The 19277-nt window shown below is 35.9% G+C and overlaps 3 protein-coding genes and 1 long non-coding RNA gene across 8 annotated transcripts; 2 read left to right on the top strand and 2 right to left on the bottom strand.

Moving 5' to 3' along the window:
• Positions 1-3051: 3051 nt before the first annotated feature.
• Positions 3052-6166, bottom strand: LOC132204798 (UDP-sugar transporter UST74c-like). Its single transcript, XM_059633571.1, has 8 exons — positions 5903-6166; positions 5740-5794; positions 5439-5669; positions 5261-5381; positions 5135-5202; positions 4938-5078; positions 3667-4092; positions 3052-3334 (listed from the first exon to the last, which is right to left on the bottom strand). The coding sequence occupies exons 3-8, from the start codon at positions 5618-5620 to the stop codon at positions 3250-3252; spliced, it is 1023 nt and encodes a 340-aa protein (XP_059489554.1). The 5' UTR covers positions 5621-5669; positions 5740-5794; positions 5903-6166; the 3' UTR covers positions 3052-3249.
• Positions 6167-6183: 17 nt separating this feature from the next.
• On the top strand, positions 6184-7055 carry LOC132204799 (uncharacterized). The gene is made up of 2 exons (XR_009442560.1): positions 6184-6257; positions 6411-7055. It is a non-coding gene; the product is annotated as an uncharacterized LOC132204799 (long non-coding RNA).
• Positions 6613-10882, bottom strand: LOC132204796 (bromodomain-containing protein 8). 3 transcript variants are annotated; one of them, XM_059633566.1, is made up of 15 exons: positions 10679-10882; positions 10480-10573; positions 10200-10396; positions 10009-10141; positions 9847-9950; positions 9598-9791; positions 9366-9543; positions 9099-9260; positions 8991-9049; positions 7988-8233; positions 7733-7918; positions 7440-7666; positions 7244-7384; positions 6876-7053; positions 6613-6821 (listed from the first exon to the last, which is right to left on the bottom strand). In XM_059633566.1, the coding sequence occupies exons 1-15, from the start codon at positions 10701-10703 to the stop codon at positions 6672-6674; spliced, it is 2274 nt and encodes a 757-aa protein (XP_059489549.1). In that variant the 5' UTR covers positions 10704-10882; the 3' UTR covers positions 6613-6671. The 3 variants fall into 3 exon arrangements, with proteins under 3 accessions (XP_059489549.1, XP_059489547.1, XP_059489548.1); XM_059633564.1 differs by having other exon boundaries at positions 6614-6821; positions 7721-7918; positions 10679-10881; XM_059633565.1 differs by having other exon boundaries at positions 6614-6821; positions 7244-7381; positions 7721-7918; positions 10679-10881.
• A 352-nt stretch (positions 10883-11234) lies between these two features.
• Positions 11235-18863, top strand: LOC132204797 (E3 ubiquitin-protein ligase Mdm2-like). Of its 3 annotated transcripts, none has more exons than XM_059633570.1 (8): positions 11235-11519; positions 12324-12393; positions 12444-12623; positions 13313-13455; positions 15352-15534; positions 16372-16674; positions 16735-16928; positions 17878-18863. In XM_059633570.1, exons 2-8 carry the CDS (start codon positions 12324-12326, stop codon positions 18290-18292), a joined length of 1488 nt encoding a protein of 495 aa, XP_059489553.1. In that variant the 5' UTR covers positions 11235-11519; the 3' UTR covers positions 18293-18863. The 3 variants fall into 3 exon arrangements, with proteins under 3 accessions (XP_059489553.1, XP_059489552.1, XP_059489551.1); XM_059633569.1 differs by having other exon boundaries at positions 11235-11675; XM_059633568.1 differs by having other exon boundaries at positions 11236-11617; positions 17878-18862.
• Positions 18864-19277: the final 414 nt, after the last annotated feature.

Genomic DNA, 19277 nt, shown 5'->3' with positions numbered 1-19277 from the left:
ATGACCTTGTTTTGGTTGCCCTCGTGGCTGTTACTCAAAATTGGATTGCAGTTGCGTGTAATAATTAGCACATATTTATATTTTTCATCACTAGACTTGAAATTGTAGCAATGTTATAAAAAAATGCCAGAAATCAAGACTCGAGACTATCTGCTGAGGTCAATTTGGAAAAAGATCTGACAGTTAATTCAACCTGCAAACCCTAATACTCTGCAATTCCGAACTCATTCAATTTTAAGTTGGCAATTGATGTTTCTTTTTTGTATTTATCTGTCCATAAATTTACAATAATTATGTATATTTTATGGGGTAGAATGTGAACCGTCAAATAAAATAATTTGATTGCACATTATGTCAAGTAATAATCATGTCAATTTCTTAAAGCATTTTATACTGAGATTTGTTGAGCACATATATTAACTAGCTTTCAATTAAATTAATGTATTTGATTTTTATTGTGCCCCAAAATTTTGTAATGTACTCTTATTTTGGCACAATTTGACATAATATATGATTTCATATCATCAATTGAAGTACTTGTTCAATACTTTCCTTGGATGCCATAGGATAATGCATCTCTCAATTTGATTTTAAGGAAAATTTCTGATTATAAAAGGGATGACGGCAGCTGGAGTTTAAACATGCTTAAGCAACCTCCTATCATAAATATAATCTCTAATAGCCTGTAACTAATAATTTTCAATTTATGTACTAGCAGGTGAAAAAACTTATTGCTAACCAGCTAAAAAGTAAAAAAAGTATGTTGTAATGTAAATGTTTGTCTTCTTTATTTCTTTCATACATTAAATCTATTTATAAATGTCATTATTTAATAAAAAAAAAATCCAGTTGATAGAAAGAAAAATCCCAAACTTTGCTTAAGTGCTTAAAAAAAATGAATGTATTACTTTTACAAGCATATATATTTTTAGATAGCGGTGAAGAAGTCGCTATATATTTTGGAGCTGTAAAGAATCAAGTAATCGCGCTTTTTTTGACAATTTCATAATTAAATCAAGCAGTACGATGGGAAAAGTGGGAAGGCAATGAATTTTCTGTAATTTTCAGCGCCGCCGAGCCTAACTAATGTCTGCGAACGTGGAAAAGTGGCAAAAATAATTGTGAAAGAACAGGGAAGGTGAAAATTAATAATTATTTTTGTAATTTACAAAAAATAATTTAGCAGCAGCATAAATTAATAGAAAATGGGACTAGATTTGTAAATTAATCAAAATTAAAATTCTCCGCTGGAGGAGCGGGGAAATAATTTTTGATATTTTAGCACAATTATTAACTAAAAAAGTTGAAACTTATTAATTGAAGTTTGGAGGATTACATTTTTAAGTTGGCAACAGGCAAAAAATAAACATTGATTTTCAATTCGACTGAGAGGAGATTGAAACATTCAAAAGATTTGTGCGAATGTAAATAGCTGTTTATATCACAAAGAAAAACAATGAGGTAAAATTCGTAAAATTTGAAGGAACAATCCGATCTCACGGCTCCCTCACGGCTCGGTTTTGATTTGGGTTAAGATTATTTAATAAAATATTGTGATTGAAAATTTTTATTAGAATTTAAAGAGGATGGTACCACCTAAGGGCAGCAATATCCTCCACAGAAACTGATAGTTTAGGCCATAAGGATCATTTTGATAACCAGAAAATTGGGGGTCACCCCATAAATTTTTGAGAAAAACGCGTTTGAATTTAACATGGTTTGCTAATGGACAATTTTTATGAAAATCATTCAATCCCATTTTAAGTAAATGAAACTAACTTTGGCAAAGGTGTGTGACCCACCAACATGTTCCTTGATATCCCTGCTACAGATTTGGCACCAGAAAATTGGGGGTCACCCCATAAAATTTTGAGAAAAGTTTAATTGAATATTAAAAAACGTGGTTTTTTGCATTTTTCTCGTTTCGGAGAAAATCAATCCAATTTTAGAGCGCTTGGAATTTATTGATTTCTATAATCAAATAAAAAGATAGTTCATACTTTGGTTCCTACAATTCTGAAGTAATGAAAATTTTTCACATTTTTCAAAATCCAATATGGCCACCGGAGAAACATAAGGGTTTATTAAAACTGCTGCCAAATTAATTTGGGTGAAGATTTTTTAATTTCCTTGAAAGGAAGTTGAAGTTAATGAACCAAGGTATCTTTTCTCAATGGTCAGTAAGTTTCTAGGTCAAAGGTCATTGACCCTGACCAAAGGTCAAAATATAAAGTTTTATGCCCCTTGAAAATAGGCAACCGGACAAAAAATCCGAGATAGCCATTAGATGCGCCTTGTCATTTTGCATCCGAATACAAATTTTCAAAATGTTTGAACAAGCCGTTTAGAAAATTTTATTGAGTTATGAATAGGGTCCGAACGACTGAAACTGTTCCGTTCGGATGAGTTAAAAATTAGAAAATGATGCTTTTTTTAATCATATTTGAAAAAAATTGAGTATGTTTTATTGTATTCCATTAATATTTGAAGGATTTGAAAAACATTTTGTAGGAGGTTCCATCTACTTTAACAATCGAATATTGGAATATTTGGAATTGAACTGGACTTGATGGCCTCGCTAGGTTGAAATTTGGAATACGATGGACCTCATAGCTGTCGACGCATCTGGAGGCTCTGGGACCTGTGGAAAATGTTAAGTCCCCTCAACTATGTGTCGTCCATGAGCACATACCAGCCTATGAATTTTTGGCTAGAGCCGTGTCCAACACAACTGTCAACTGCTCCAGGAGCTCCGCATCATAGAAAAAGGGCGCTAAGTACACCATGATCGATCGCGAGAACGCTGGAGTCGTGATCTAGATAACTGTCCGCGACCAGGGTGGGAATTTTCTGCCCCAATACAATTTGCTCACTTCATTAAATAGTATACAGTAGTGACTCTCGTTATTATAATTTTTTATTCTAAGCAAAAATTTCCTATCATTGATGAATGATTTTATTTTTCCATTTATTATTATTTTAAATACACCCCCATAGGTGTACACAACCATTGATTGGAAGGGTTTAGTATTCAATTCAGAACGCTATTTTCTTTTTAAATACTTCAACAGTTTTATTTTTGTATTATGTAAATGCAACATATCCTTGCATAATTTAAAAAATAGTATTGTGTGACTCTGAATCATTCTTATTCTTGTACAGTCGAGTGATGAGATTATTTATTTACTCTTACTTAGACATATTTAATAATCTACAGCAGCTTGACCAAAACATTGTAATTTACCTTCATCAAGCAACTATTACCCTTTGGAGTGGCTGCGAGGGCTGAGAGGGCTTGAAGGTCACATATGTGTAAAGGAGGCTTCCAAACACACTGGAACAAGTTTGTACATCATTATTGAAAGGCAGAATTTGCGTTGGGTGTCAAACAACAGATTCATATAATATTTATTCCGTATAATATATGCACGATGCATATTAGCAAAAATTAAATTTTTATCAAAGGCATTGTCGAGAGCTGTTTGTGAGCTAATATCCTCACGGGTCACCCAGCCCATTGCAGAAAGAGCAATAAAGGCACCAGATTCACCCGCGTTTTAGCAACTTGTTTGCACTAGCTGATGCCATTATTTCTTTACATTTTGTTTTTCCTCGCTCATTTTGTATACTAGATTTTGGTGAATAATATTTGAGATTTTTATTTACCTGACGTTGAGCCCCATGAAGTTGACAATTGAGAAAATATAGTCACCACCAATGACCATGCCCAGATAAGTGATGCAAATATTCTTGAGGCAGCCGATGATGGTGGTAGTAAGGGCAGAGTTGTGCTGGGTGCAGAGGATCACAGTGTAGGACAGAATGAATCCCATGACGCAGGAGAGCAGGAACTGAGCAAGGAAGAGGCTATCCGACCAGTGAGGGTATGTCAGGGCTTCATGCAGCTCACCACTCTTGATCGAGAAGAGGAATGTTGGCACCAGCATGAAGAGGGCGTTGTAGTACAGAAGCCCATATTTGCCCAGTTCTTTAGAGTCCAGTTTCTTCTTCATTATTACACCGTTTGTGGCTGTGAAGAAGTCGTTGAGCAGCACAAAAATGTAGCCTTGCATGTTGAATGCCAGGTCATTGCTGAAAATATTATACATAATATACTTTTTATACTGTAATGATCATTTTTTTACAAAAATAATTATCCAGACGATTTTACCACAGTGAACTTTTAGGCCAACATTTACCCTAAAAACATAAAATTTACTTTATGAATCATACAGCATTGGCCCAAAATAGACACAATTAATTTTATATTTATTAAAAATTATTTAATTCATGAGCTCAAATGTAAAAAGTCTGTGACTGCATAAATTTTAATATTGCTTTTATATATATCAAGGATGGACGCGATCTCAAATTTTGCGATTGCGATCTTGAAATTGAAAAGTCGTGCGATTGCGATGAAAATCCTTGCGATTATTTGCGATCAAATATATTTTTGAAAAAACACATTTCCGAACGGTTTTTTAATCAAATTTGGTGTCAGATCAGAACAAGGAGTCCAAACAAAATTTCGTAAATGATAAGTCTATTGTCTATTTAAAAATTTTTTCTATCAATTACCTGAAATTGACAGTTTTTCTTCAAGATTTAGCTTCAATTCTCCCGGATTAAGCATTAAAATTGCTTTAAGCGATTGCAATAAGATCGCAAATGAACGCCTGCAATCGACCACCTTTTGGGATTGCGATCATCTTTTCAAAAAAATGGTGCGATTCCGATTGCCATCAGATCGCAATTGCAATCGCAGATTACTTATGCGATTTTGTCCATCCTTGGCACAAATTAAATTGTATTTTAAAAATAAGATTTTTTATTTAAAAACTGGATTTTCAAATTTAAAGAAATAAGAAGCAAAAGGATAATTTCAGAAGCATTGAAGATCGGAAATGTAAGTATTTACTTATAAAAAAAGTACTGACCTAGCGGCTACAATGGCACCAATGATCATGGTGTACACAGAAACTTGAATGGCAAGACTAGGCTTGATGCCAAGGATATAAAACTCGGCAATCATGGTCATTAAAATTGAAAATCGACGCAACACAGTGAACATGGGAAGGCTGAAAGACAATAATTATTGATCAAAAGGTTGATAATCTATAAAATCTGGTAATACCTCAGCTGCTGGGTCCCGGCAAGCCCAAATATCATGTTTCCAATGTAAATTAGAGGTAGAGGCCATATCTTAAAATATTTCATTATAAATTTTTGTATATTCATTTTCTTTGCCTAGTGCACCCACCTTCCTGAAGGTGTCCCTGGCAAAATCAGGGAATTGAATAATTCGAAGTCGTTTTCCGACAAAAAGAACAACCACTGTTGCAATCATCTGCCCCAGCCCCAAAAATTGTACAGACGGAAATCTATAGAGTAAAAAATTTGTGAACAAGATTATTTTAAGCAACCTAAACAAAAATTACTTATAAGTAGTGAGGACTGTTTTGTTGATAACAGTTATCATGAAGGAAGCTACCCCGTAGAACACCGCTGAGATGATCTTTTTCCAAAATAAAGCATTCTTCTTTATGTTGATGTTAGATCGCTCGATGTTGGACGAGGCGCCGCCAACCAAAGGAGCGGAGTCTTCGTCTGACCCTGTCATCTTGGTTATTCAAAAGTCATCTTTTTGGCACAACGAGACGATTTAAAAGCTGCAAAAATTTTTTTATTATGTCATATTATTCTGTTGTTTCTGTGATAAAATGCAAACACACAACAAACCTTTTTCGTAGTAATTTTTCTCTGACAAGGGAAATGACACACGTAAGCAGATGCACTACCATTGTTTGAGAGGTATAAATATTAAATTTCCTCAAAGACAAATAGCCTTGGGATAAGATGCTGCACTGAAGTGTGTACTACATAATATATCTACATATCTTACGTGTCACAATTTAAAAATAAAATGATATTTCGTTGTTCCATTAAATGAAGAGACTAAACACAAAGGTTACCAGTCTAAATGAATTTTTCACAACCTAAAGTTTCAATAAGTATAATGAATAATTGCAAAAGGACAACCGGATTGTTCAATGCAAATCGATCATGGGTCAATAATCATTTAATTTCCGATGAAAAACTTGTAAGAAGGTGGAGCAAAAAGTGGAGGCTGTGTTGCCTGTGTTTATATTCTCTTATCTCTGCGCTGCGCAGTCGCAGTTCTCACTTGTTTTGACGCATCGCATTCTCCAAGGATCTTTTATCTTAAATGAAAGATCCTTGGCATTCTCTCAGTTGTGGTCCGTAGTCCGCTTTTTTAATTTTTTTTAAGGGTCAGGCCAAGACAAGGTCTTGTCGGCCTGTGCCCTTTTTAATTTTCCATTACTATTCCATAGTCGGTCTTTATCTATGTGTTGTGTTTGCCAATAATTGTCTGCTTCCCTCGTTTTCAGTTCCCCATCCCACTTCCAACTGAGAGAGTATGAGGCTGATCGCCGCACTCGATTTTACCATGCTGCTGCTTATCGAGAAAGCTGTCGCGGCGATCAGCCCCTATTAGTCTTGATGGTATAATAGAATAATGCATTTGGGAAAACTAATTATGGATTTCTTTAAAAATTACATGCACACCTAGTTAATGATTTGATATAAATACAAAGAATGTTTTTACAAATGGTGAGATTTTATTTAATTTTTACCAAACTAATACAGATTTAATTATCTTCACCAGACGAGTCGCTGTGGATGGTGACAAATATCTTTTTGGCAGGAGGAACAGCGTCTTCCAAAGAAGCATCATGTCTCTTGCTGCCCTCCCTAGTTTCTCGCTTGTAAGATTTGCTCTCATGGGCAGCAGCATATACCTTTTCAAGTCTCAAAATGATTGTGATACGCTAAGAAGATATTTATTTTTTTACTTGAAACTCTTCCTGGCAATCTTTTTGCATTTCAAATGCCATTTTAGAGATGTCGTGGTTGCTTGGATTGTACATAATTGCGTTAAGGAAGACAAGTCCGACATCCCTTTGAAGCCCATCAGCAGATGTAATGTTGCCAGTCTCAATGTTTTTCTTAATAGTTGACAAGTCCATAGGCCTGATCACATTTAAAGTAACCAAAAATAAATATATGGTATAAAAATTTTCCATTTAGAAAATATGAATTTTAAACTAAAAGATGACAAATGAAATTCATAAAAAAAGCAAATGAGAATAGCTGATTCTCATGCGTCAATCTTTTCTTTAATATAAAAGTAAGCTATCCAGTTTCTTTACTTTCTCCTTACCTTAAAACGACGTTTCTGTATCCTGCCACATTCTCATTTGTAATGGGCTTGAGGAAGATGGATGCATTTTTATGGGCAGCAATACGGTCCCATATCAATAACATGGCTTTTTTAAATGTCTTCAGTTTTTCATCGTCACTGCTTCATAATATTGATCCAAATCAAAAACATTTCTTATAATAAAAAATGAACTTACACAGATACTGGACTGTTTGGCATAGATTCGTCAGTCACACTTTGGGCAGACTGGGACACTGGCTGTTTCCTGAAAAGATTTCTCTTTGTCCTGGCAGGATATGTGAGAATATTGACAGGACGAGGTTTGTAGTCATCATCAGACGACTCATCTATTTCCGACTCTTTCTCTCGCTCTAATTCCTTAGATACGGATTTCCTTGTAGTTTTTTCAGGTGGCATAGAAATCTAGAAAAATGTACATAAATAAATACAAAAGAATTGCAAAATTTTAGTTATTGCCTCCTCTTTTACTTCAACATGTTTTTCCTGCTGGTCTTCCTTTGTCACAACAATTGGAACCTCTGGCTCAATTACAGCAACAGTTTCTGTCTCAAATGCAACAGGAACTGCCAATTCTGTTTCTGTGCTTGGCCCTTCACTTGCAGGCTCACTTGGAGTGTTATCTTGAGGCTCTAACTCCAGTTCTTCTTGCTTGATCTTAAATATTTTTTTGGGAGTTTTAATTGAAGAAAAGAAGGCAAACTTGATGACTCAATAAAAACATACCATTTGTTGAGGTACTTCCTCCTCCTTTTTGCTTTCTGGCTCCACGTCCTTGGGAGCAATTTTATCCTCCTGCACTGCTACACTCGGCAGAACTTCGAGACTTGTCTGAGTAGCGATTTGGCCTTTGAAGAACTGACCCAACTCGCTTTGCTGCTTCTTAGCTTCGGCCGCCTCCTCAACCTCCTCTATCAACTCGACAACATCTTGAGGCAACTCCTCCAGTACATTTGTTTGGCTGTTGCCCACCTGAAAATATTAAATTAGATCAATAAAGAAACATTTTTATTCCTATCGACAAATTTCTTTTGATATCTGCCATTTTAGCAGATGTTAGTTGCAAATATTTCCTTCTCTTTTTTTGTATGAATGAGAAGAATAAATAATAATAATGGGTTCGGGAAAGAATTATAGGCCAGCTTAATTTTTCTGCATGCATCAAAGATACATGTTCCTTAGACCCCGGCCCTGCGGTGCTTCTTCGGACATGTAAATATTATCCATTTCTACTTTTTTTTTATTGAAAGATATTTATTAATTATTACTTGATTTTTGCTTTTTCTATCACTTGCACAGAATATTGTCGAGCATCAAAAAAATCAGAGCCTAAAAGCTCTGTTAATAACAATTTAAAATAAAATTTAAAGAAAGACCATTTTTAGGTATTAAGACAAACAATAACATATTATATTACTTGAACGTTTGAGCAACCACAGCAAGATTTCAAAATCAAATTTTTTCTTTACGATTGTTGTATCTGAGTCAGTCTTATATTTGTGCAAGAGATAGAAAAAATACTACAAAAGCCACTTTTCAAATAAACGTTCTGATCTATACGGAATAAATATTATCAGAGGCACTAGTGGTTAAGCTTGGAAACTCTCAAGTCAATGAATATACCTTGAATTATCATTCTTCATGTTATATGAATCAATTATTATCTAAAACCAAATGTATCATGGATCTAAAGGGCAAGCCTATAAAGCACCATTAACAAAAAACTTACAGCATTCCGATCAAACTTCTGCAACTGCTCTTCAAATTCTTTGCTGCTCTCCGCAGTGGCTACAGAAGAGAATAAATTGAAGAAAATTGTTTTTTACTTTTATTTTACATTGAAGGACTGGAATAGGAGTTCTGCTTTCAGTTTCAGCCATAGGCTTCAGCTCGTCCACACTGGATTGACCAATTGAATCTCCAGAGGCTGCAATTTCAGGCAGAGGCGTGCCAGGAACACTTGGTGGAAGTTCCAGTAGCATGGACAATGTTGGAGCACCTGAATAAATTAGGAGATTTCTATAATTATTGTTTTCTCACATTGTTATGCAACTTAGAAAATAATAACAACAGTAGGAATCATTTAATATAATTGTATCACAACCTGATGAAGGTGAATTTGTGCTTGCTGAGTGTTCTCCAGGTGCAAGGACACCGGATACAAATGTTGAGAGTCCTGGCATGAAGGGAGGCACCTCTCTCCTGGCAGGGGTCGAAGAGGCCAGCAAGCTTCCAATAGTTGGAGGTCTTTGGGCCATAATAGCAGAGTGCAAAATAGAAGACTATAAATAATATTTTTTCCAGTTATATATTTAAATTCTGCAAAAAAATTAAACCTGAGAAACAGAAGCAGGACTTTTGAGGAGATGGGTGAGCAGGGGAGATGTGGGAGTTGATATTGTTGGTTTCTGGTCTGCCAAAGAGGCGTTTTCTGCTTGCTGCTCAATGGAAATGCCTTCGCTAAGAACACTGTCCTGAGACAATTCAGCATCACTGCTAATGCTAGTCTCCAAAGGCTTCTTTCTTATGACTAAAAAATTTTTAAATTATTTTCTAACTTCAAGCAGATTTTTTTGTTAAATTACAAGACATTGGTCTCCATGCTCGTTGTATTTCATTGATTTTTTCCTCTCGCTCTTTCAACCAAATTTTGTGCTGCTTCTTCTTTTCCTCTTCTTGCCTCCCTTCCCTTTTTTTATTTATTTTTATTTTTTCATAACACTGCTGATTTTAAATTATTATCATACTCATCAATTTCAGCTATCATCTGGTCCAACTGCTCCTCACTGCAGTTTACACTTAACTTCATCAAGTCCTGTTTTGTTTTTGCATACTGCTGCTTCATAGTGTCCATCGTTGCTTGCAGTTCCTCTAATCTTTCTGTTTGATCAAGATGTATATTATTTCATGGCAAAAATAATTTAAAAATAAAACAAACGTGATCTTAGTTTCTCTACAATGAGCTCCCCAGGGGTAAAGGGCTTTGATTCCTCGCCCTTGTCCCCTCGACGTCTCTTTGGTGTCTCTACATTTTCCAACAACTTCTCATATTGCAGGGCACAATTTTTCTGAGAGAACCAATCATTCGGCCTGTCTTTTTCTCCAAATGGTTTTATTGCCCTGCTTACAGAGGCCCTGTAGATTTAAATTTAAGGTTGGTAATTAATTATTCTTAAAGAATGTGCAAATGTACGCACACAAATAATTGTTTTACATACCAATTTTGGTCACCACTCCTGAGGACAGACGAGGCCAGCGCAAGTTGCTCACGAATGGACCATTGATCCACATGTAATCGTTTGAGTTTTAAAGCTGAAAAATATACATAAATATAATCAATAAAATAAAGATTAATAATATAATGTTGTGTTGTATTGTATGTACATAGAGGTGTTCAAGAAAAACCGCGATTCTTACTTTCTTCCACAGAAGCTTTGTGCATTGTGATGGATATGTAAAAATTGATTTCAAATAGAACCACTTAAATTCGACGTCGGCACCGTCACCACACAACCCTGAGCTCCATCAACCATAGACTAACTAAAATCACTAAAAAAAAGCCGGAGTCCTTGTTGTGGTCTTATTGCATGGAGTTCTTGATGCCATTTTGTTTTGACTGATTCGACTCTGGTTTTGAATTAAATGATCAATGATTCGCCGCGCCTCTTTTAAAATTCTTGAATGTCTGTTTCTGATTGGTACACCGTTTGGCGCTAAATTTAAATTTTGGTTCAATTTCTCTGTTTCCCTCTCATTTGATAACACACCAAACGAGCTTAACAATGGTGGGGATAGGGAGACTCCGCCCTCTTTCATATCCAATTCACAATTCATGTATGTAATTCTATACCATTCTACAACAATCCTTATGCCAAACCGATGCAAACAACACAACTGAACTGGCCCGCACGCTACATCTAGTACATCTACATCTCTACATCAGGGCATCAGGGGTGGAGCCAAACGAGTCTGAACATGTTTTGAGGTGTTTGGTTTGGTGCAATACATAAGTCTGGTTTGGTGTTTGTTAAAAAGTTACATGCAAGGATCTTTCTTAAAAGATCCTTGGTTACATGAGTGAGCGGAGCGGACGCAGAGCCAGAGAGCAGCTTAAGAACTGCTTTTAGAAGCGGCTTCGGCTTACGTAGAATTCGCAAAGCAGAGCCTGAGCAGAGCCTCGGCAGCCGTCGGCTTGGCGTCCCACAGAACTCGCCGCGTGGTCTGTGATAATTTGTGGATTAATATCCGCTTTCCAGAGGTAATTTGTCGACGAGGAGGACTTAAGAGATTAATCTGAACTGCCAACCCATGAGAATCCATCGGCAAATCCGCATAGCAACGTGAAATCGGCCAGAGGTACGACAAAATAGGGAAGCGGTTGAAGGCGCAGGCTTATGCTACCTCTCTACATTAAGTAAATTCAAAATTGCAGTCCTGCATATTTATGTATTTCTTCATTCTAAATTATATTATAATTTATGTGTTAATGTTTCTTAACTGAAAAGTTTTTGTAATAATTGAGCTTGACCATTTTTTAAAAATTATCGTCTTTTTATAAAACGATTTGTTTGTATTACTCGGTGGCGATTTTTTTAAGTCCCTATCTAGCTCATTGGCCGATATCACGGATATCCCTTTTAATTAAGTAAATTAAACTAATTTTAATTTTCTCAGATCGGGTTGGAACATATTAATTATGAATAAATTGTTTAAGGGAATAAAAAATATTTTGTTTTCAAATGAATAACACACGCCATGGATACTACATAAATGAAATAAAATTATTAGATTAGACCAAAATTTACTGCATTAGACATTATGTAATTTGACTTTACATCATGTCAATAAAAATAGCAAAATAAAGAAAACCTCCAAAATATTTCAAATTTATCATTCAATAATCGAGTGATTGAGGGAGCTCGCAAGCCATTGATAATTTGACGGGGGTAGGCAAGCATTTGACTAACCCTCCTCGCTTACAACAAGGGAAAACCACCCCCGAAAACCCTGTAGCTTAGCTTACTCTGTTAATTCTAAGCTTATTATTATATTTTTTTTGCAGATGTCGAAAGTCAGTTTGGCAGTGGTGCCAGATCTTGTCAGAAGGAAAAGAGGCCGTCATAGATCAAAAGGTATGTGCATAAGTCATTTTTACAAGAAAATAATTAATTATCAATTTCAGATGGTCACTGTATTGGAGGGTGTGGTAACCCTTCTTGCACAGCCAAGCGTAGAGGGGACATAGACGAGAATGTGCGATGGTGGTACATAAAGCTGGAGAGCGAGTCGGAGCCATTTGACAGCGACGAGCCAGACAGTTTGAAGAACGAGAGCCTTTGGAGCATTCAGCTGAGAGACACTGGTGAGCACAAGAAACCTCTAGGGTGCACAAGCGGGGGTTGACCGGGCGGAGAACCACACAGTCTGATGGTTTGCTCAACTGTTTACGAAGACAAAAGTTAAGTTGGCAAATCTCATGCAACAGGTGGTTGCATCGCCTCATGCATATTAGACGAATTTGCCTGCGGCTTTTCTATGGTGAGGGAAGCATCGAAACAAATAATATTCAAAGTTAAATTACTTATAAATACAATGGTTTATGGAAATGAATAGATCGGGCTTTTCCTTGTTTTTTTGTAACGAGGAAAAGCCGGATCTCTTCATTTCCATGATCATCTCCTCAAGTGTTCATTTCTTGAGACAAAGACAATGGTTATTTAAATTAAATAGTATAAAAAACAGGTCTTGTAACGACATTGCTAAATTTTTTGTTATTTGAATCAAATATTACTGAAAATAGCACTTGCAGACATATTTTCAAAGGTTGCGATCAAATTTTAGAATCATGTTCTTAGTTTCTCTGTCCAAGACTGCCATTTATGAATATTTAGGGTCATAACTTATAAAATCATGTTGAAATGTTGAACAGAAAGGTTAGTAGAGGGCCCAAGTAAAAGAGTTAATATGTTGGTCAGCCCCCGCCAGTCTAACTGCGAGTTGAGTTTGGACAAGGGCGGTTAGTCACTGCTGGCTTTTTGGGTACTCCCACAGATAGTGTACACGACAGTAGTGACAGCGAGAGCCGATGGCGGCAAGCTCATGACATTGAGTACGAAGTCGCGTCCCTGAACTCTGAGAGTGAAATCAAACCTTTCAGTTGCTCCTCAGACGATGATAGCTGCTCTTCAGTTGAGGTGTGTTTCGAGTGAATCAACTTTTGACACACCACCCTTAATTTTTTTCTTTTGGCTTGGGGGTCTTTATTGTAGAAATTTAAATTCCTTTTTAAGCAAACTTGCCTAGTCTGAATTTTTAATTTCAATTTTTACACTATATTAAAAATGTACCTTGTTAAGCTCTTTCACAATTTCCTCTTTCATAAGGGTGGTGTTTAAATTTTTTGAGTAGCTGTCAAAAGTGCAGCAGCAACTGATTTGAAACTTGCAAAAAGTTTCCTGACTCGAAGAAGATTGTTGTGTTTGTCTTATTAAAGTCAGTGGTGAAAATATACTTTAAGTGTGAGACTCAGAGTGAGATCATTCTCCTGAGCTCGCCAAACCCTGCAGAGACTGTGTAGTAGACTCAAGTAACTGCATTTTTCAATCAAACGCACAGAAAGACAGTCAGTAAGTAGTCTTGATCGTGTCGTAGCACCCAGATAAATCAATAGGTAACTATTTCACCTTATTTTAAATGCTTTTGCTCCTGATTTAAGGTGATTCTTCTGCGGGGTTTTGGCCCAAACTAGAAATGCTGCAATGGATTCCAAATGATTCAGATTATAAGAGTTGAACTATTGTGTGTTTATGTTTCAACTACAAAAATGTTTTATTTTCGCCCCATCGCTTTCTTACAGAGGGCCAAAGTAATGTTCGAAGGACGAAAATGGGTAAAAATCAACGTTTTTCTACATTCTTTTACGAGTAACTTTCCATTTTGCAAAATGGACTCTAATTTTCTAGATAGCTTTTGATTCACAAGATGTTATAGTATCCAAAAAATACAAAAAAAAATTATATAACTTCTGTCATTTTATAACTCCTGAGAAATCAAATTTTTTTAATTTTAACGGGCCATTTATAAATGCTATTTCTCAAGTGTTTAAGAAGGAATTGGAATTAATATTCTACGACAAAATGTTCTATGACGTGCATGAATATTTTGTGTGTAAAATTGTGTGAACTGTATTTGAAATGTATTTTAAATTTATTAAGCTGTATTGAGATATAGCTGTATTACAGTGACGTATTCCAGAGATTATTTCTGTACATAAATGTTGATCTATACGGAATAAATATTATCTGAATCTGAGGGTGACAAAATGACAGAAGAGATAGTTTTTTTTCTTTTTTTTTTTTTTTTTGATACTTTAACATCTTGCGAATCGAAAGCTATCCAGAAAATTATAATTCACTTTGCAAAATTGAAAGTTACGAGTAAAAGAAGGTAGAAAAACGTGGATTTTTACTCGTTTTCGACCTTCGGACTTTACTTTACCTTAAAGAAGCAATGGGACGAAAATAAAACATTTTTATACTTGAAACATAAACACACAATAGTTCAGCTCTTAAAATCTGAATCATTTGGAATCCATTGCAGCATTTATAGTTTGGGCCAAACCACTGTAAAAGAATCACCTTAAACCTTAAAATGCTGTTAGGGGTAAGTAAAAGTTTCTTAAAAGGAAAAAAATGCCTTTCAATAAATTAAATTAGGTTACTAAATTAAACTGATCTATCCTAAAAGAGCTCGATAATTGGAAGCAAAAAAGCATATTTTCCAGCGCCTTATGACCGGAAAATTGATTTGATAAGTTCCCGAGGGCAGCTGTTGACTAACAGACCCAATTCGTCTTGATTTCTCCCCTCAGTAGCTCGAGACCTCCTACACTGACTGTTAAGTGCGCGCCTCTTTGACGGCCCCTCAAAGCCTGAGAGGCTGCGTGTTCAACTCTAGAAAGCTGCAGATTGGCCCTAATGAAGGCGCGGTGTCCGACTGGTTGATGGCCGGTCGGGCTGCACACCCGCTGGAAGGGGACTCAACATGAGATTTGCGCTACCCTTACTCACATTTTTGAGATGTTTACGCAGGGCTTGGTCATAGCCACTGTGGCGCCCGATGGCATCACAATTGACTACTTCGCGGACTCGAGCTCGGACTCAGATTCAAGTGACAGTTCTGACCCTGAGCTGCAGCCCCAGGACAAGTGGTCATGCCTCAGGTGCAAGCAGAAAAACCAGCCCATCCCCAGATACTGTCAACACTGTTTTGCCGTAAGTACTTTATTTCTAAGTACCAATTTGAAGCTTTAAATTGTGATTTCAAATATCCTATGATATAAAATTTATAATGCTGGGAAATTAAAACATTTCTGGTTTTATAAACGCTACTTGATTCATATTCAATCTTTATTGCCTCTACGACATAGTATTACATAATTGTACCACTCAGCGTAACCTACTCTTTTGCAATTATCTCTTATCTGAATTTTATTTGATTCTTTTTTTTTTAAATATTGATTTCACTGGATTTCACACTCCTACCAAGCAGACTCTCCTACCTGGCCTCTAGGGCTGTAAAAAAGTGAAGAACATGTAACATTAAAAATATTTGCCGCAAGTACGCCTTGCACAGAAAACTGTCGGGCTCACTGGTTCATAACTTGTGCTTGTGGGAGGCAGTTTATTACATATTTTGATGACACAGTATGAAAATGCCTCGCGACTGAACTTGGTTGTCGCTGCCGGCAGCTGCACCCGGGTATGACTGCCGATATTTCCACGCAGCGTTCAGCCAGCAATGCGTCTATGTCAGTCACATCTTTTTAAATCATAAACTGAGTATTACTAGACAGTTGATGTTTTTTTTTAATTTAAACTAAATTTTTCCAATTTAAATCTTTTGTGTAGGATAAATAATAAATATAATGTGGTTTTAGCAATGTTGAATGCCCCCTTTTCACCTACTCCCCATTCTTTAAAATTATATTCAGATTTTTTTTAAATGTGATTCAAAAAATTAAATAAGCAGCAACAATGACAATAATAACTACATATTTCAACAATTTTTAATAGAAAATTCAGTTACTTATTTTTCTTCTTTATTTACAGGTAAGGAAAAAGTGGTTTCCCCCTCGGCCGAAGGGCCACAAAAAACGACAGGAGGCTAACCTTGAATCCCTGACCATCCCTCCCCAAATCCAAATAACGCCAAACTTATCCATTCCAGACCTGTCTCAAATGAAGGGACACCCAATAGCAGACAGCATTGAGCGCTCATTCTCAGAGTCAGTAAGCCGGTTCGCCAGCATGACAGAGAATGAGCGTTTGGAGCAACTGAAAGAGAACTTGCACCGTAACAAACTAGCGCAGTCCCACACCGAGCAGCAAGTGACTGAATGTCTTACCAAAAAAGTGATTTTGACACTTCATTTAGAAAAAAAAATGGATTCTAATTATACTTTGTGGAAAAAGGTCAAGGAGGAATTGAAAAGCACTCTGATTAATTCACTAGAGGAACAGCAGCAGGCCATTCTCAAGAATATTTTGGATGTCAAGGAAATCAAGAAGAGGACCAGGGTGACTGTCATGGCCAAGTCTACATCATCGGAGTGCAGCTTCAAGACCATCGAGAAGGATTGCAAGCCAAATAAAATGGAAAAAAGAAGGCAAGGCAAAAATTAGTTAATAATTTATTCCGTGCTCCGTGTACATGATATTGCAGTTTAAATAAGGACACATATTTTGTACATCGGCTGCAGGTCGGCTGAAAGATTTCTAGCCCATCAAAAGGTTTATTCTCTAGAGTATTACGATTATTTTGATCAATTTTAAATTTTTTGCAAACAAGTGAATTGTGCTGATACAATGCAATATCACGTTTTACACGCATTAAAGGTCACACAATTTACTGACTGTTCTTTTTTAGTCTAAAAATCGTAATGAAATTCCACACTCAAAAAAATTATTTGCTTGTTGCTGTATTTGAAGAATTTTACTCAAACGAATCAAAATTTGCCATAAACATTTTGTTCCATTTGGTATTTCAAATTTTAAAGAAAAAATAATGACACATTCAATTTAATAATCTTAATTTAATTTTAATTAGCGATAAATCACAGAGGCGTGGAAAGTAATTTATTTATTTAATCTTTATGGCCTCTACGACCGAAGTAACACATTATTGTATCACTCAGCGTCACCTACTCGTTAGCAATGGAGTTAATGTATGGTGCTGTGTACAATTACTCTTCTTGTTGTTGCAACACTTATAAGATGCAGGTGATGCACACACGGTCAGGTAAGGGTGGGTAGGTTGTTCATTTGTTTTTTAATTTTCACATTAATTTAAATTAAAAATGGAAGTAAAAATTTAAAAGCAATGTATCACAAACAGCCAAACAAAACTACCCACCCTATCCTGACCTGACTGTGTGTGCATCATGTGCACCTCATTCATTCTCCAAGGGCTAAAGAAGGCACTCAAATAATAATTCCAGATTCATTTAATTTTTGGGAAAAAAAGCTTGTTTATCCCTCTTGGTAATTGAATTTGAACTATTTTATTTTGTCAACTTCTTGAACAAAAAGAAATAATGTTTTTAAATCAATTTCTAGGAGTGCGTTGGAAAGTGAGGAGGTTGATTTTAGGACTAAAGTGAGTGAGTATCTTGCTTCGTGTTCTCCGACCATGTTGGACACTCCGCCCATGTCACAGGAGACCAACTTCTCACTTACAACATCTGATTTTGACGATGATGTGGCGGACGGCCCCATTTGTCGCCTGAATGAATTGCCTGCGTCAAAGGAGCCAGTTGAGGAAGGCAGACCATTTTCCTTCAGCACAATCAGCGGCAATGGCATCAAAATGTGTGCTTTCTGTGAGGTGAAGGAAGCCAACACTGCGTTCATCCATGCGAGGAAGGGTCACCTGTGTGCCTGTTACATCTGTGCTAAGCAGGTCTATGCTGCCAAAGGCCAGTGCCCAATATGCCAGAGACAGGCGTCCTCTGTCTGCAAAATCTACTCATAGTCAATCTCTAGAAGGTCTAAAGAAAATTATATGATTATTTAAAAGGGGGATTTTAAATATTTTTTTGTTCATTTTGAAGGATTTATCAACCTTATTAGTCAGTTCCTTTTTCATGAATTCTTATTTGGGTTGATATATCTTTCTTTGACGCACTGGATCCTGTATCAATGTTGTTAACTGTCAAGATTATTACTAACTTTAGAACTATTCTGTATTTATTTGAGTTGCTTCATTGAAAATTCTGAGTAAATGTCAATATTCTTTTTATGTAGTTTTTTACGTAGTTTAGGCTGCAGTGCGGCGAGTAATCGGGTATTTATCGCCTCTTGGTAAATACGCGGTTATGAGTTTCAGTGAGTTGTTCACTAGCACTGTGTGCCTTTTTTTTCTCCCAACCAATTTTTTCACAATTGATTGTACTGACTTGTTTGGAGAAAAATAAATTGGATTGAAATTGAAATTATTGTAAACCTGGTTTAAGTTTTCTTATTGGTGATACAAAAAGAGTTATGTTAAAATTTATTTCTAGCCTTCCCTGCCTTTGTAAGCAGCAATATCAGATTAAAATAATTTTTGAAATCTAAAGCCTTTTTGATTAATTAAAACAATTTTAACCTAAATGAATCCAAGTTCTCACGTAGTATGCACTTTTTTGTGATGTTAAGTTTATTGTTAAAAGAGAGTGAATAAATCAATACATTGAATTAATCTAATGTGACAGGTTGGCTTTAAAAAGTTTCAGAGTGTTCCTCTTTAACATAACCTAAATTTATATTGTGATGCAAATCATACAGAGAAACATGAGGAGGTTCCCTTTATTCTTCTTCCCATGGCAGAATACGGAGACTAACAAGCGACAAAGTCTGTTGAAACTTTAGTTTGACTTAATTATAAATAGTTATTTTTTTTTCTCATAATACAAAAACGATTCAACGTTATAATAATGGGAAATTATTTTGCAATTTTCCCATTGAAAGAGCAGTTT

Source organism: Neocloeon triangulifer, unplaced genomic scaffold (genome assembly GCF_031216515.1).
Source record: "Neocloeon triangulifer isolate White Clay Creek 2 clone unplaced genomic scaffold, ASM3121651v1 ptg000022l, whole genome shotgun sequence".
Lineage (NCBI taxonomy): Eukaryota > Metazoa > Arthropoda > Insecta > Ephemeroptera > Baetidae > Neocloeon > Neocloeon triangulifer.
This window is presented reverse-complemented; position numbering and strand designations above follow the sequence as displayed.